The 17249-nt window shown below is 41.6% G+C and overlaps 4 protein-coding genes across 11 annotated transcripts in view; 1 reads left to right on the forward strand and 3 right to left on the reverse strand.

Annotated features, from left to right (window-relative positions):
* Positions 1–5389, forward strand: part of FAM149B1 (family with sequence similarity 149 member B1) — a 73166-nt gene extending 67777 nt beyond the window's left edge. For 2 of the 3 annotated variants that reach the window (XM_021074321.1, XM_021074322.1), the window contains 2 exons: positions 1332–1410; positions 2969–3323. In XM_021074321.1, the coding sequence (XP_020929980.1) occupies positions 1332–1410; positions 2969–3042 (153 nt within the window). In that variant the 3' untranslated portion in view covers positions 3043–3323. Of the gene's footprint in view, positions 1–1331; positions 1411–2968 lie in introns of all 3 variants that reach the window. The other variant, XM_013983338.2, reaches the window with a different exon arrangement.
* Positions 4165–9868, reverse strand: DNAJC9 (DnaJ heat shock protein family (Hsp40) member C9). The gene is made up of 5 exons (XM_003483498.4): positions 9564–9868; positions 9250–9390; positions 8370–8624; positions 5983–6069; positions 4165–5615 (listed from the first exon to the last, which is right to left on the reverse strand). Exons 1-5 carry the CDS (start codon positions 9741–9743, stop codon positions 5496–5498), a joined length of 783 nt encoding a protein of 260 aa, XP_003483546.1. The 5' UTR covers positions 9744–9868; the 3' UTR covers positions 4165–5495.
* Positions 10584–14206, reverse strand: MRPS16 (mitochondrial ribosomal protein S16). 2 transcript variants are annotated; one of them, XR_001301010.1, is made up of 4 exons: positions 14027–14206; positions 13281–13541; positions 11990–12512; positions 10584–10844 (listed from the first exon to the last, which is right to left on the reverse strand). XR_001301010.1 is itself a non-coding variant. In XM_003483499.4 (3 exons), exons 1-3 carry the CDS (start codon positions 14037–14039, stop codon positions 12379–12381), a joined length of 408 nt encoding a protein of 135 aa, XP_003483547.1. In that variant the 5' UTR covers positions 14040–14206; the 3' UTR covers positions 10584–12378. The 2 variants fall into 2 exon arrangements, 1 of the variants encoding a protein (XP_003483547.1); XM_003483499.4 differs by having other exon boundaries at positions 10584–12512.
* CFAP70 (cilia and flagella associated protein 70) overlaps positions 14836–17249 on the reverse strand; it is a 124630-nt gene continuing 122216 nt past the window's right edge. For all 5 annotated transcript variants that reach the window (XM_005671099.3, XM_005671098.3, XM_013983341.2 and 2 more), the window contains 2 exons: positions 16781–16828; positions 14836–15146 (listed from right to left, as the gene is read on the reverse strand). In XM_005671099.3, coding sequence (XP_005671156.1) covers positions 15066–15146; positions 16781–16828 — 129 coding nt within the window. In that variant the 3' untranslated portion in view covers positions 14836–15065. The remainder of the gene's footprint in view (positions 15147–16780; positions 16829–17249) is intronic.

Raw genomic sequence — 17249 nt, forward strand, 5'->3', positions numbered from 1 at the left:
GACATAAATTGGGTCAGGGGGCACTATTCAACCCAGTAAACCTCAGGAAGCTTGATTTAGGGGGAGATTCTCCCCAAAAACACAGGCAAAAGGGAAATGCAAGCATTTGATTCTTACTCAGTGTGAACCCTAGAAAGTTTAAGAACCTCTATTGAATTTGCCTTCTCATAATCTGATCCATGACAACACTGGCTAAGTAGTGTTTGACAATTATATTCCATAGCTTGAATCTCTACTATCAAACAATTTTTGGCTGCCATAGGGAATAAAACTAAACACATAAAAACATTTCAAAGTTTCCTTTTCTCTAGGTATTTTTAACAAAAACAAAGCAAAAATTTCTAATATTAGCTATTTCTCTCCCAAGGTGTTGCCCTGAAAAGGGAGGTGAGCTAGTAATTCAATGTTACTAAGAGCACAAGACCCAAGTCCTTGGCCAGTACAGCCAAACCAGCATTCTCCTCCTTGGTGTTCTCTACAATAGGGGTCAGCAAACTATAGTTCATAGGCTGTTTGGCTTCCTGCCTATTTCTGTAAATGGTTTTCTTAGAGCAGAGCCATCATGCTCATTCAATTTTGTACTGTCTGAAGTTGCTTTCCTACTACAACAGAATTGAGTACTAGCAATGAGAGTTTGTACCATAAAACCTAAAATGTTTACTATCCAGTCCTCAACAAAAAATAAGTTTACAAATCCCTGATAGAAAACATGGGGCTTCACTTGAAAAAAATCGCTCAAATCTGTTTTTGGCCACCCTGCAGCATCTGGAAGTTCTCAGGCCACAGACTGAATCTGAGCCACAGCTGCAATACCAAAGCTGCAGCAACACCAGATCCTTAACCCACTGTGCTGGGCCAGGAAGCAAACCTGCATCCCAGTGCTCCAGAGACACCACCCATCCCATTGCACTACAGTGGGAAATCCTAGAAATATTAAAACACATAGATTATTTATATTTGCTAAAAATTTTTTAAAAGGTGTATTAATATAAAAAGTTGTAGAACTCACAATTTAAAAAAAATTTTATTGGATTATAGTTGACTTACAGTGTTGTGCTAGGTTCAGGTGTATGTTAGCTTCAGGTGTACAGCTAAGTGAATCAGTTTAGAACTTGCAGTTTTTACAAATTAGCAATGGCTCTGTGGGCTTCTGGCTTAGATTTTTCTATTTAGAATATGAGTGCAGTCAGCCTACCTGTCCCCCAGATTGGTAGACAAAGCCAACAACACTGTTGTCCACCTTCAAGGTTTTCTCTTGTAAACCAACTAACACATTATCATTTGAGAGAAGTTGCATTGTAAGAAGTGTTTCATCTTTTTCTTTTTTTCAGCCAGATACACGATATCATCGTTCATTTGCTGCTGAGTATCCTCAACAGGCCAGATCTGGTAGGGGATCTGCTGGGACAGGTGAGACCACGGCTCTTATTTTACTGCTCTGTGATTAAGACCTTGCTTTTTTCTTTTTGTTTGTTTTGGGATTTGGGGGTTTTTTTGTGTTTTTTGTTTGTTTGTTTGTTTTTGCTTTTTAGGGCTACACCCGCAGCATATGGAGGTTTCCAGGCTAGGGTTCAAATCAGAGCTACAGCTGCTGGCCTACACCACAGCCACAGCAACACAGGATCCAAGCTGCATCTGCAATCTACACCACAGCTCACGGCAACGCTGGATCCTTAACCCACTGAGCCAGGCCAGGGATCGAACCTGCAGCCTCATGGCTCCTAGTCAGATTCATTCTATGACGGGAACTCAAGCCCATTAACTTCTTTGACTTCTAAGTTATATTGTATAGTCTCTATTTTCATAAGAGTGATGGGAGAAAATTTAAGAATGTTTTAATTCTCCCTAAAATGGTCTTATCACCATCAGGGTCATTTTCTCATTATGTTGTAGGTAAAATTAAGAACTACTGGGCAGTTGAAATGTTTCCTATTAATAATCAGATTAATCAACAAGTACATTAGGAGTTCCTGTCATGGCACAGTGGAAACGAATCTGACTAGGAACCATAAGGTTGTGGGTTCAATCCCTGGTCTTGCTCAGTGGGCTAAGGATCTGGCATTGGTGTAGATTGCAGACACAGCTTGGATCCTGCGTTGCTGTGGCTGTGGCGTAGGCCGGTGGCTACAGCTCCAATTGGACCCCTAGCCTGGGAATCTCCATATGCCACAGGTGCGGGCCTAAAGAAAGACAAAAAAAGAAAAAGAAAAAAAACCAACCAAGTACATTAAAAAGTAACCTGCCCCAAACCATCTCTGTAGTCCAAGTGAATTCTCTTAGTTCAGTTCCTAGTAGCATTGTTTGGTAGTCTCTGAATGCTTTCAGTGGATTCTATTCTTAGACCAGTGCTCAAAGCAGCATTGCCGCCTCTGAGCTAAAATTTTTACATTCAACCACACTTATGGTCAGATATAGCTTGTATAATATTTAGGTATGTGAAATAGATGTTTTAGTCTTTTTAAATTAGTGGCTACTTTCTAAAATTAGATTACTGTTTTCACCTCTTAATGTAGATTTTATGTTTTTATATAAAATATGCAATTTTTATTGCCTTGGTAAATATATATCATTTGGTCAGTTTCCAAATTTAAAGTCTAACTAGGAGTTCCTGTTGTGGCGCAGCGGAAATGAATCTGACTAGTATCCATGAGGATGCAGGTTCGATCCCTGGCCCCTCAGTGGGTCAGCAGTCTGGCGTTGCTGTGAGCTGTGGTGTGGGTCGCAGACGCAGCTCAGATCACTCATTGCTATGGCTGTGTCGTAGGCTGGCAGCTGTAGCTCTGATTCGATCCCCAGCCTGGGAGCTTCCATATGCTACTGGTGTGGCCCTAAAAAGCAAAAAAAAAAAAAAAAAGGCTAACTGATAATTGGAGCAAAAAAGCCCTGTACACATGAACACATGAACTTAAGATAATCAAACCTAGAATGTCTACTAATGTTACTTTATGATGTCATCTTTGTCTGACAGGTCCTCAGTTACACGGGTCTACAAAATCTCAAAACAGAGGTGGACCAATCTCTAGAACCAGGCAGGGACCATAGGGCAGATGAGACGAAACTGCTTCAGGCTGCAGGGAACACATGGGAAGGTTTCACAAATCAGTGTTGAGTCAACTAATGATACAGAGCTTGTACACAAGAGACAACCTGAAAGCATCTTCATGAAGAGTTATTTTGGTACAACTGACTGAGAGCAGTATCAGCCAAAGATTACATAGGTACTGTTTCCATCTCCAATTACTTCTTTCTGCATAAGTTAACCATTCCACTGGACACATAAGTTTGTACCCAAAGATGTAACAAATGAATAATTTCCTCCAAATCACTGCTCATGTTGTCTGTTAATGATCAGTTCAATTACTAAAGGATTCTGTCAGACTGTACACACACAGAAAGTAGCAAATTATTTGATAACATTAAGTTATCACTGGCTTTGGAATACTTCTGCTTGTGTTTAATTTCTAGAGAAGTGTACTCAATTTTAAGTCATTTTTAGGAGATAGTGCCACCAAAAATCTGAACTGTTCATCATACAGATGTCATCCCTAAAGCTTTCTTTTTAGACATCTAGTCCCACAGGCAGAAAGATGTATATGGCAGGATAAGTAAGTAAAGACATAAACGTTGAGCACTTGATGTAAAGTAACAAATCAGTGCATTTTTTTGTTTGTTTATTTTAGGATAGGACAGTTCAACCTCACGATGCCTGCTTGACATCACATGTTATGCTTCTTCTTAAAGTACTTTAGTGGTCCTATTTTTCCTATATATTAAACTCATCTTGCCAGATTTTTCTCCTACATGTCTAAGAAAGGCAATTAAAAAATTTATAGAATCTTTCTGTTAGTGAGCCAGCAAGACACAATTCCTTGAAATTTCAGAAACCCTGGAAATTAGTCCAGTATAAACGTATCCTAAGACCAAAGAGAAATTTGACATTCTTTTGATTTTTAATATGGACCTTTCCTGAGTGTACTCCTGAATGCAGCAGTGTTTTTAACTATGGCTTAAATTTATTTTAATTTCACTAAATTTTAATTTTGATGGTCATACTGATTTTAGATCTTACTGTTTATCTTCAGAGTTGATAAACTGACATGATCATTTTTTATTATATTAATGTGTTTTAATGCTATCATATGAAGACAGATGCTTCAAACAACCTGCATTAAATTATACTTTTATTTTAACCTGTTTATAATCACAAACTGAAAATGTGCCATGTGCTTACCTCAGATAAATTATGATACATGAATCTCAGTAACAGGTTTGTTTTACACATATGGTATCGAATATATTAGCATATAAGAGATTTCAAGTTAAACAGTCTCTGAAATTTTTCCATATATTCTAATGAATTCTTATCAGCTCATCTAAATTTAAGTCAAAAATCTCTGTATTATTCTCACAAACCAATACCATGAGTATGTGCTAACAAACCACTCGATCAAGATGGTTTGCTTTTCAAGGTTAAAGAGTCAGAAAGAGGCTTCAACAAGTCATTTAGCCCAGCTTCCTTACCCTTTTATAGATGAGGAAACAAGTTCAGACAAACTCAGTAGTGACCTAAGGACATTCAGCAGTTATCGCCAGGACTACAACATCTCTTTATGCTACTCAAACAAGGGATCTACTACAATCTGACTAGGACTACTTTTCTTCTCTGTTTGGCCAGCATGCAGCAGCTTGATGAGGGACCGCAGTCCCCAGACCAGACCAGGAATTGAACCTAGGCTATAGCAGTGAAAGTGCCTAGTCGTAACCACTAGACCACTGACCAGAGAACTACCTCTTCTCTCCTTTATCCTAAGCACCATTCATGTTTTTTTCTGGATATCTTTTAAATGATCATACTGGGATCATTTAAAAAGCTCCCCCAGAACTTAACAGTCATTTTTTACTTGTTTATTTAATCATTTATAAGTCTTACAAAGATGCTTGAAGTAATGTGAATAACCCGTTTCTCCCAGATATGTCAAGCCGAGTATAAAACTTGGTTGAGAAAAACAGAGAGTCTATGCGAGATAAGGCTAAAGCAAACTGGCAAGGACTTGGAAGACAGATATCCAGCAACCATACTGAAGGCCTGACAGCTAAGAGATTACCTGTTCTAATAAATACACATCACTCAGTACTCTGCAGCTCACTCCCATGTGGTAAAATGATAAGTGCTGAAGGTGGGAGGCATTCTGGATAATGCCTTGTACAGAAGACCCATAGAAAAGTACTGTCAGGAAGTACACCACCCTCCTGTTCCCTCATGATCACCACCAAATTCTTTCATACAAAGACCTACCAGAATTACAGGGTATTTCTAGGATATTCTGAGATCAGTTTGAGAGGATTCCGCTTGGTTTATGTAGTCAATCTGAATAATTCAGGCCTGAAAGACAACTTCTCTCAAGGGTTTGGTTGACACTTGTCTTCAAATCTTGACTATACCTTGCCTACAATGGCACCAATTAACACCTAAGGCCTTTGAAGAGAAAATTCCATTATTTCTTTTCTTTCTTGAGAGTCGTTTTTTTCTGTCCTCGTTTGGAAGGTTTGCAGTACTTTGCTTCCATCTGAGCCAGAAAATTGTCCATTTCCTTTTGCCGATCCTTTTGTCTGCTCTGTTTGAAAAGTTAAAACACAAGCTTTCAAAACACAAGATGTCCATAGAGATAGAAGTACTTAGTGGTTGCCAAGGGCTGGTGCAAAGGGAGAATAAGGAATGACTGGTAATGGATAAGTGGTTTCTGTTTAGAGTGATGAAGATATTCTGGAATTAGTGCTGATGATGGTAAAACCTGCTAAATTTTCTAAAAATCATTGACTGTACACTTTAAAAGGATGAATATATAGTACCTGAATTACGTCTTAAAAGCAAACAAAATGCCCACAACACTATAATCACACACTCCAAAGAAATTATTAGCAGTAGGAATCAGAACATGAAAGAACTGGCGGCCCCCTTCACAGACAGCCTGCCAGGTTTACCTGAATGACTGCTTTCAAGCTATCCACTCCTTCATCAAGCCCCAACTCCTTCCTACTCATTTCTGCTTCTTTAGCCTCCTCCTGAGCCTAAAACAGAAAATCATGTGAGATTCCATGGCAATCCAGCAAAACTAAAAATACACCCTCTTTCCCAGAAGCAAATCTATGTTAAGACCCTTTCGCTCTGAGAATTACACAGATTAAAAGGATAAAATTACCTATGTATGTGTCCTTCACTAAAAGGCAACATTGCTGACAGCAAGGAGTAGATCCTGACTCCAATAAGCATTTCTGAGTGTTCCCCATTTCTACCTGCTAGGGGCGAGCAGGCAGTTTGGTTTCATAAACCACGTGGTGACAGGAAGGAAAACAAAATGCTAGGAAAGATCACTTAACCAAGGATGCCCTCAAAATGTTGCCAGAATTTAGAGTCCTCCTCTGGAAATCGAATTTACTACATGTGACTCAAGGCAGCCTTGAGAGCAACCCTGGTTTAAAATTTCCCCTGAGAAGTTAGGATCAGCACTAACAAATTCAGTTTTAACCTTTCTTTACTGGATTTCAAAGCTACCTCCTCTTGCCAAATTTTACTAGAACACTGATTCCAAAATACCACAAGAATACCTTGGGAAAGGTTAATAATTAGTTTATTCTTTCCTTCAGGGCAACAACTAAGAGTCTAAGATGCCCCACCCTCCCCCTCAGTGAATTTTCTTAACAACAATGAATGCTATTAATACTCAGAATGATGGCACATTAGGACCTTGTTATTCCAATAAACAGAGACAGTTTCCACTGTCTACTTTCAGTCCTTGTATTCCGTTTCTTTTAATAACTATTCTCCCTCTCCAAGTTTGCAGGAGTGCCTCTCAAAACTATTCTGCTGCGCCCCCCACCAAACTCACAGGAAGTTTTTCAAGCTAACAGCCTATTGCTGAATACAGCTGTGCTCAGTTTCATCTGAAAAAAATGATTAACAACTTAAGCTAAATTGTCAACTTGAATGGAAACAGATGTAACCTGTGAGTCAAAATGATGATCTTGATACACATTCGCTTCTCTCAATTCATCTCAGGTGTCACCTTTCTCCTGCGTATCTAGCACCTAAAAGGTGCAGACTTTCCTTCACCTCCAGTTCAGCCACACATAATAAGGTACCCACCAAAGAGCTAAAATCTTAGACTGTCCGCTTTCCATGGAGCTCTCACTATGAAAGCCAGCAATGGTGACTTCAGTACCAATCTGGTCTTCCTCCTGACTAGAGGCATAGATGTCTGCCACCTTGAATGCACTCCCTCCCTGAACCCCAGATATCCTTAAACTCCTTTTCCCTACCATCATCCTTATCCTCACCATCTCGAGAGATTAATATGGGTATAAAGGACACATGAGTCACAACCCTTGATACTCCATAAAAGTGTATCCCAAGTTGTATTTAGAAAAACCTTCATAAAAAATAAACTAAATCATTTGTTTAAGAAAATGTACATTCTGGGGAATTCCCGTTGTGGTGCAGCAGAAATGAATCCATGAGGATGCAGGTTCAATCCCTGGCCTCACTCAGTGGGTTGGGAATCCAGCAGTGCTGTGAGCTGTGGTATAGGTCGCAGACACAGCTTGGATCTGGTGTTGCTGTGGCTGTGGTGTAGGCCAGTGGCTACAGCTCCAATTCGACCCCTAGCCTGGGAACTTTCATATGCCGAGGGTGCGGCCCTAAAATGCAAAAAAAAAAGAAGGTATTTTCTGGGTCCAATTCAAGGATCAATCTGGGCAAGACCAAAGGAATCTGAATTAAAAAGACACAGTCTGAAAAACAGACACAGTCTCTGTCACCCTCTCCCCACCCTTTAACCAAGTAAGAACCACAATCTAGCTTAGGTATCTGGGCTCCCTTACTTCATCTCCCAGGAATGCCCCAGCAAGGCTACAAGAACTGGCCCATATGAAGAATATTTCAGTGCTACTTTAAAATATTGATTATCTAAATAATCCATGCCATAAAATCCTCCTGAGCACAACATAGTAGGTTAAAAAAAAGGTTCCCTTAATGAGCTGATATGCTCATTTTATTAGATGAAAACTAGTATAAAGTTAACCCTTATCCTTTTTTCAGTGTTTTCTGTTTTTGTTTTGTTTTTTTTTTTTTTTGCCACACCCATAGCATGGGGAAGTTCCTGGGCCAGAGACTGAACCCAAGCCACAGCAGTGACCTGAGTCACAGCAGTGACAACACAGAGTCCTTAACTGCTAGGCCACCACCAGAGAAGTCCTCAGTGGTCTTAGATATATTTTCTTTTTCTTTTATGTATTTTTATTACTGTAAATATCCTCAAATTCTTTTCGGAAGCAGTCAAGATATAAATAACAAAGAGCATTCAAAATCTTACCCTTCTTTTCCTTGCATTCATTTTTTGCTTCGATTCTTTGACAAAGGCATTATAGGATGGGACCTCTCCAGCATCAATAGCTTGTTGTATAATATTCCTTATTCTGGGTTCTTCTGTGTATTGCACACACAGCACAGACTCCATAATCTGATCCATGTCACCCTTGAAGTCTAGATAGGCCTGTTTAACGTCAGCCAGCTCTTCTTCAGAACCTTTGTATGTCTTTTCAAAAGCTTGAATGTCCTCTAGAGATATCTGAACAAATGAGAGATATATGCTTTAACTTTGAGAATTTTATTTTAAATAAAAGGAACTCTAGTAAAAACTAAATTTAGGTCTTGAAATGCTTCTCCCCAATACACGTTACTTGAGCTGAAACTGTTTTAAGGAACCAAATTTTCTACGCCAAAGATTTTCCAGAGTTCTCTCAGCCCGACCTTTACAACTGCTAAGCTACAGATCAGAAAAATTTAAGTGAAGTTTTCAAAGTTGGGAAGAGACCCAGGAAAATACTCAAAACTTGCATCTAGATATGTAAAATAAAGCACATCTTGTAAAAAAAATTAAATGCCCCCCTTTTACTATAATCATTCTACATCAACAGATGATTAAAGATCCATTTCAGTTAAGTGTGTGTATGTGTATGGTTTCACACATACACATGGTTCAACCTAATAGTTAAATTTGTCTTTCCTCAAGATCAATAGGTTAGATAGGTATCTCCTGAGGAATGCCTGTGGGTATTTATTAATATATCGAAGCCAAATAAAAATTTCCTCATTTTTACACAATACAAAGTGCAAGACCTTAGAGGCATCCAATAAATCTTCGTTGAATGAATGATGGTAACAGTCACAAGGAAATCTCCAGAGTTCTTTACCTTTTTAAAGAGTAATCTCCAATAGGTCTCCCAGTCCCGATCTTGGCTGAGCACATCAGAATCCTCGTCCACAGTTCCCTGCTCATCGTACACTGCCCTCTGATCTTTGTCACTCAGAACGGAATAGACCTTCCCGAGGATCTGCGGGAAAGAGCATCCAGAAGTCACCCCTGCCCCCTCACTGGAACAACACCGCGGAAAAAAAAAAGATTAGAAAACGCCAGGCCGGGTTCCGCTTACTTCACCCGGGCGGCGCTAAGCGGCCAGGAGACGGAAAGAAGCCCGGGCGGCGGGTGGAGCGGGGTCTAGCGTACCTGGAAGCGGCGAGTGGCGTCCTGCTTGTCGCCCTCGCCCACCCGGTCCGGGTGCACCTGCAGGGACACTTTGTGGTAACCACGTCGGACCTCGCCGTCTGAGGCCTCGCGTCGCACGCCCAACACTCGGTATAGGTCGGTGGTTCCGAATACTTCCTCGCACAGCTCCAGAAGTCCCATGGCTGGTAGTGGTGCAGAGCGGGCGGCAGCCTCACTGAAAACAGCAGGTCCCTACAACAGAGCAGAACACTACACCGCTTCCTTTTCCCGCGCAAAACGCCCAGGGCGCCTGCGTCATAAGAGGCGCAGGAAGGGGCGGGGTCTCGACGCCACACTTTACGACGGCTGCAAAATGGGGCGTGGTTAAAGCTGGCGTCAGCCGAGGTAGAGACAGGGTGTGGCTACGGCGTCCCAGATCTCTCTGACCTAGGGGATCTCCTTCTACCCCGCCCTCTCCTCCGCGGCCCGACTCCCCTTATTTTCGAAACTTGGCAGCTATATTCTCAAAATCCCCGCTCAGTTTATGCAGTATAAGGAACGTTCATCATATTAAGCTGAATCTATGCATTGTTGTTTTGGTGGGGTTTTTTCGACCGCCCCGCGGCAAATGGAGTTTCCGAGCCAGGGATCAGATCCCAGCCCCAGTTGTGACCACCTCCACAGCTGCGGCAACATGTGCAACACGTGCAGGGGACAGGTATTGAACCTGCGTCCCAGAACTCCAGAGATGCTGCTGATCCCGTTGCGCCACAGCGGGCAACTCCTGCAATGCTGTTTTTTTGCTTTTTTTCAGTTTAAAAAAAAAAAAAAAGCCTAACATTGGCGTTTGGCAATTTCACATGGTTTAACCTAAAGATTAAATAGATTTGCTCTTTTCCAATGATGATTTGACAAGAGTATATAGAGCTCTAAGGCCCAAATAATTTTGCATCCTACAGGTGGCGGAACTGCTGGGAAGGGACTTTCCCTTGAGTCCTGCAATAAATAAGCCTACATTAAACAAAAAACACAAAATACCAATCTTTTAAAAACTTTTTTAATCTGAGAGTCTAGATTTGACATTTATTACAGAATCATTCCTATTCACCTTAACAGCTCCTCCACTTTGGTGGAGATAATATAATCCAACAATCATCTTAATAAAAACACAAGCTTTGGGGGAGTTCTCTTGTGGTGCAGCAGGTTAAGGATCCAGCCTTGTCACTGCAGCAGCTCATGTCACTGCTCTGGTCCGGGTTCTTTCTCTGGCTTGGTAATTCCATATGCTGCAGGCACGTCCCCCTCCCATCCCCGCAAAAAAAAAAAAAAAGAAAAAAAAAAAAAAGGTCAACTTCAGAAGCAAAGGTTTTCTAAAGCATGTTGGATTTGAGGTAGTAGCAAGATAGGCTGATGCAATCATTTAAAACATGGTGAAAAATCTGGGCCTGGAAATCCAAAGCAAGGCCAGGGTTAGAGAAAACTTTGGAAATCAGGGAGAGGATGAGCCCACACAGGAAGTTGTATATATACGAATCTTTTAAAAAAGACAGACAACAGTAGTCGAGTTGGCAGAAACTCAGTAGCTCAAAGTAATACCCATTTCACATCAGTTCCCCTAACTGATCAATACTTTCCAGAATCACATTTGCCTCTGCTCTACCAATTGAAGTTTCTCTGAAGACCTCAAACCAGGGTAGATTATTATCTAACTTCCAGACTTCTGTGGTTTCCAAAACATTTCTCTTTCCTAGATCCAAGATACAACCCAACTAAAGTCAGTTCCTCTCTGCCTGTCCTGCCTTCAAAGTCTCCTCAAAGCAAGTGGAGGCCAAACAGTGACAACCCTGGCAGAATTTGTGACCCCCAGATTTTGAGGTGGCTGATAACTATTCACAGAATATAAAGCCCAGAGAATAAAATAAGTCGGTACACTGATAGAGCTTGAGAATCTCCTCTATAAATCTTCTATATTTTAATCTTACACAGAATATAATCCTTGCTACAGTTCTGGTGGAACAGATAATGTATTTGGGGTTTGTTTTCTTTTTTTTTTGTTTTTGGCACAACTAGTCATTTACATTACCAAATCATGATACCTAAACCTGATTCTATCACTGACTTTTTAAGTGGACTTTTGTAAAGCCCCTCATTTTTGCTCAATTCCTCCACCACTGACAATATAACATGTTGGAAAAGGACTCCAGGTAGGCACACTGAGGGTTGACTCTTAGCTCTGCCCATTATTAAAACTATGTGGCCTTCTTCCAAACCTCAGCTTCCCCACCTATAAATTGGAGATAACCCTACCTAACTTCATGATACCTTGTAATTCTCAAAAATAATCTTGCATGGAAAAGGCCTAGAATGTATGTAGGTACTTTACAACATTATCTTTCTTTCAGCTATTCATTCTTAAAAAGTAGCCTAAAAGCTCATAACAAACCTACCTTGGAAGTAACTGTGTTCTTGAGTTGGTGGGATGATCGCAAATGATTACAGGAAGAATTACTTGGATAGGCCATGAACATTCTGGTTGGCAGCTTTGAAACAGGGAAGTCTTGGAAGGCAGCAGGCTAAAAAGTTGTCCAATAGAGGCAGAATCCAACCCACCCCACAACCACTATTTTCCCCAGATGAAGGCTGAAAAAGCTAATTAGTACCTATACCAGCTTTACGTCAATCAAGAACAAACCTTCCCTGAGCCCTGTTCAGGCCAGAAAAGCATGGGTGACTTTAAAAACTACATTTATTAACCTCTAAGTCTAATAAAACTAAGAGTTCTGCACAAATGTTTTAATTGGACTTAAACTTATTTCCACTGCTACACTCATTTAAGTCAGCTCGCTTTTGTTTCTGTAGCCTCTGTATCTGTTTTCTGAGACGCTAAGAGGACTTCTCGTGCCCGTTTCCGTCGCAGTCTCTCAGCATTTGTGATCATCATGGGATGCAGAGGGTAAAAGCCAGAAAGACCTAAAAGTAACAGGATTTTCATTCATTATAACAATACAAGTTAATGTTTCCCTGGAAACTCAGCCTCACTGAACTGAAGCCTAACAAACTGAAGAGCATAGATTCAAAACAAGCTCTTCACTTGCCAAAATGTTTTACCTCTTCCCCCCAACTCCCTTCTTCCCATTTACTGCAAGAAGACAATGGATAGGAGTTCTCGTCGCGGCGCAGTGGTTAACGAATCCGACTAGGAACCATGAGGTTGCAGGTTCAATCCCTGGCCTTGCTCAGTCGGTTAAGAATCCGGCATTGCCATGAGCTGTGGTGTAGATCACAGACACCGCTTGGATCCCAAGTTGCTGTGGCTCTGGCGTAGGCCGGCGCTACAGCTCCGATTAGACCCCTAGCCTGGGAACCTCCATATGCCACGAGAGCAGCCCTCAAAAAAGCAAAAAGACAAAAAAAAAAAAAAAAAAAAAAAAAGACAATGGATACTGTCTACTTCCTAACACTATTCTCCTTACTTGATAAAAAAATCAACTGACAGAGATCCATTCAAGATACACCATTCCCAATTTTTAGCATAAAAATCTCAGTCACCCATAAAGTTTCACAAAAGGAGTCCACAAAAGGGGTCTCCAGGTTCTAAACGGCAATTAATCAATTTCAGTTCTCACGCCAATCCTCATTAGCCTGGAGATAATGAAAATCGTTCTGAGTTCCCATGATTTTGGAATTGACTTCATTTTAAAATCCTCTCAGAGGTAAGACTAGTACAGAGTTAGTTACCCAGGAGCTTTTCCACAGGCTTAGAGAGGTGGGCCCCACAGCCAATCCAATGTCTGATCCGGTCGAAGTTGAGAGCTACGAGTTTCTCTCCATGACTGTTGGGCAGCGGATCATAGGAGCCCAGCTGCTCTACAAAACGGCCATCCCTGGGACACTTGCTGTGAGCAGCCACGATGCGGTAGAAAGGCCGGTTGGTACAGCCACCCAGGGCAAGGCGGATGGTTAAATGGCCTCCACGGTAGGCCCTGCACAGAACAGTAGCTGTGGAGAAATAAGCAGTTAAGACACAAGAACTGAGGGCACAAAATGGACTAAATGAGGCAGATGAAACAACTCCCTTCCTCTACTGAAATGTCCTTATTTCCAACCAACTCTTGTCAATCTGTCGAGATACCTTTTTTTCTTTTTGTCAAACTCCTCTCATGCGCTCCAGCTAGAAAGGACCTTCCTCCTCACCCTCTAGTGCACTCACCACAGGTCTGCCATTTACTGGCTCTGTACCATGTCGGAGCCCAGCTGCCTCAAATATATGATGAAAACCATTTATTTCACAGAGTTTCCGCAAAAATTTAAACACACACACACACACACACACACTCACACAAAGGGGAGGATCAAACGTGTGGCAGTTTGTTTCAGGCTGGCTTGCCTCCAACTAGCCCAGGAGAGCGCAGCTTCACGCTATCCCCCATGCCTCCTACCCGCTCCACCGCCCAGAAGGTCTCCCGGGGCCCCTATCCACTCACTGAGCTGGACCATGGCGCAGCCAGAGGGCGCCGGGGCCTGTGCGCCAGTTCCGGCCGATCGGCTCTACGGTCAAGGACTGCACGGCGGACAGACAGGAAAGGTCAATGCCCCCGAAGCCCCGACCTCACCCCTCAGCGACCCCAGCCTGGCTCCCCGGTGCCGGAAGCGAATGGCCCATTTGCCCCGCCTCTTCCGCTTTTTGCCTCTATGGTGCCGGTAACGCCGCACGCAGAACTCAACGCGCCTTTACTGCCTCCGGAAAGGGGCAGCCAAACCCTGTGCGAGCGCCCGGCTCCCTCTGGCTGTGGGTCCCTGCTGGAGGGAGGAATATGGGGAGAATACCGAGAGCGGCTGAGAGGTGCTAAACTGCTCTACAAATCCATCCTGCCAGCAAACTTTCTTTTGAGCACGTTAGGGCCAAGGTGCAGTGCTGAGATCTCAAAGATGAAAGGGTGCTGTTCCTGCCCCAAGGAAGCTGACGGTCTGGTGTGGGGGAATTATATGTAAAATATATATATATAATTCTTTTTATTTTTTATGGTGTTTATTTTTTCCATTATAGTCGGCTTACAGTGTTCTGTCAATTTCTACTGTACAGCAAGGTACCCAGTCGTACCTATATATTCTTCTTGCATTATCCTCCATCATGTTCCATCACAAGTGACTAGATATAGTTTCCTGTGCTATACAAGCAGGATCTCATTGCTTATCCACTCCAAATGCAATAGTTTGCATCTATTAAAAATATATAATTCTTAAATGACTTCAGTGTACCTTAATTCCAGAACCACATAGAATTCAAAACCTCTTATTTAGATTTTTATTGCCACCCGGTTTACTGTCAACCAGTAAAACTTCCAGTAACATAGCCATCCAGTATGATACCCAATGGAAATACATGAATGAGTTTCAATTTATGTTGAAGATCTTTTTTTAACTCATCCACAGCCCTCATATGGTGAAACATCCAGGATTTAATTTCTCTGAGAAGGAAAGGAGCTTAGCATCCCATACAGAAAATTCTTCAGGTGGAAGATGTCAGAAAGATGGATTTCCAAAGCCAACTGTCTCCTGTACTGTGTGGATCTCTGCAAGCAGATTCTCATCTTTCAATTTCAGCTGCATGAGAGGAGGATAGGAAGGACATAGGTCATGCCTGATATACCTATGTAGAGACCTCTTATTTTCAGAGCCACAGCTAAATTCCATCCTTGGGGTGGAATTGACTCTTCTTATATTCTCTGTTTCATGGCAACTCCATTAAAAAGAACTCAGGGAGTTCCCGTCATGGCGCAGTGGTTAACGAATCCGACTAGGAACCATGAGGTTGCGGGTTCAGTCCCTGCCCTTGCTCAGTGGGTTAACGATCCGGCGTTGCTGTGAGCTGTGGTGTAGGTTGCAGACGCGGCTCGGATCCTGCGTTGCTGTGGCTCTGGCGTAGGCTGGCGGCTACAGCTCTGATTGGATCCCTAGCCTGGGAACCTCCATATGCCGCGGGAGCGGCCCAAGAAATAGCAAAAAGACAAAAAAAAAAAAAAAAAGGAACTCAGAACAGTATGCTGCTTACATGGATGTGTTCACGTTTTGAAAATTCATAACGTGAACACTCACAACCTGGGCATTTTTTTTTTTTTTGTAAAATAATGTTTATTTTTAAAGGAGTTTCTACTGTGCCTCAGCACGTTTAGAACCCCACTAGTATCCATAAGGACGTGGGTTCAATCCCTGGCCTCGCTCAGTGGGTTAAAGATTCAGTGTTTCCACAAGCTGTGCTGTAGGTCACAGACGCAGCTTGGATCTGGTATTGCTGTGGCTCTGGTGTAGGCTGGCAGCTGCAGCTCCATTTCAACCCCTAGCCTGGGAACTTCCACATGCCGAAGGTGTGCCCCTAAAAAGAAGGAAAAAAAAAAAAGAGTTCACCATATCACCCATATCTTGACCAATGTGTAATATTCCCATATGGCAAATGAGAGAAAGAAATCAAAGACATTAGATCTAAGTTTAATTTTAAAATCTAAATGTGTAGTAGACACATTTGTTGCCTACTGAAAACATTCTTTTACTAACAAAATCTTCATTTTCAGGGAAGCAATGTAGCCAGCTAAAAAGCCACATTTCCTGCTTTCCTTGGAGCGAGGGGAATTTCAATTTTGGCCAAATTTTTACAAGAAATGTAAAAGCCATGTCTCTTTAAAAGTAGGTGAAATAGTTAGCATCACCCCTTTGTTCTTTCCCCACTTTGTTCAAATTACTTGCAATCACAACTGATAAACTAGACCAGGAGTTGGCAAATGATGGCTCATGAGCCAAATCCAGCCTGCTGCCTCTTTCTGTAAGTAAAGTTTTATCTGAAACACAGCCATGCTCATTTGTTTGTGTATTGCCTATGGCTGTTTTTGCACTACAAGGACAGAGTATAATAGTTACAATAGAGACTATGTAGCCACAAAGTCTAAAATATTTCCTATTTTGCCCTTTACAGAAAAACTTTGCTGACCCCTGGACTAGACCAACACCTGAATTTGATTTGTGAGGAATATGAGGCTCAAGGAAGTTAACAAAAGATCCCCTATGGTAATATATATGGATTATTATTCCAAACCCAGCAGCCCCATGATAATGGCAAAGATAAGAAAAAACTCTTGAAAGATATTCTCATTGTGAAATGCTATAAAGCCCTGATTAAGCCAGCACCTTTCTCCCATTTTCCCAGCCTCAGTACAGTACAAACAGCAGAGTTATTTGCATCATACCTTCATTGTGTACTTGTAGGCCTGCTCAGCTTCCAGCTGCCGTCCAGCCTGAAAAAAAGAGCACCAGCTAGTGATGATGACATATCATAAACATTATTATGGGAAAGTATATTGCCAGCATTTCTACCAAAAGCAGAGGATTCCACAGCTTCTTAGTTAAGAACCTCTTAATTCAAAAAGCAGATATTCTAATACACACACACACACACACACACACACACACACACACACACACACCTCCTTCATTTCAATGGCCTCTCATTTTTTTCCCTGAAAATATAATGAGTCATTTGTTCCTCTAAGGATTGAAGCTATTCTGTTAATAAAAGCCAACACACAGTGCTTGCTTTTTGGTTTACATTTATAATTGTCTGTATTTTAAATGCTTTATTTCCATACATACCATGATTATTTATATTGATATTATATATTTAAATGCCACTATGGTTCATAGATAGAGAAACCTGGG

Source organism: Sus scrofa, chromosome 14, assembly GCF_000003025.6.
Source record: "Sus scrofa isolate TJ Tabasco breed Duroc chromosome 14, Sscrofa11.1, whole genome shotgun sequence".
Taxonomy (NCBI): Eukaryota; Metazoa; Chordata; class Mammalia; order Artiodactyla; family Suidae; genus Sus; species Sus scrofa.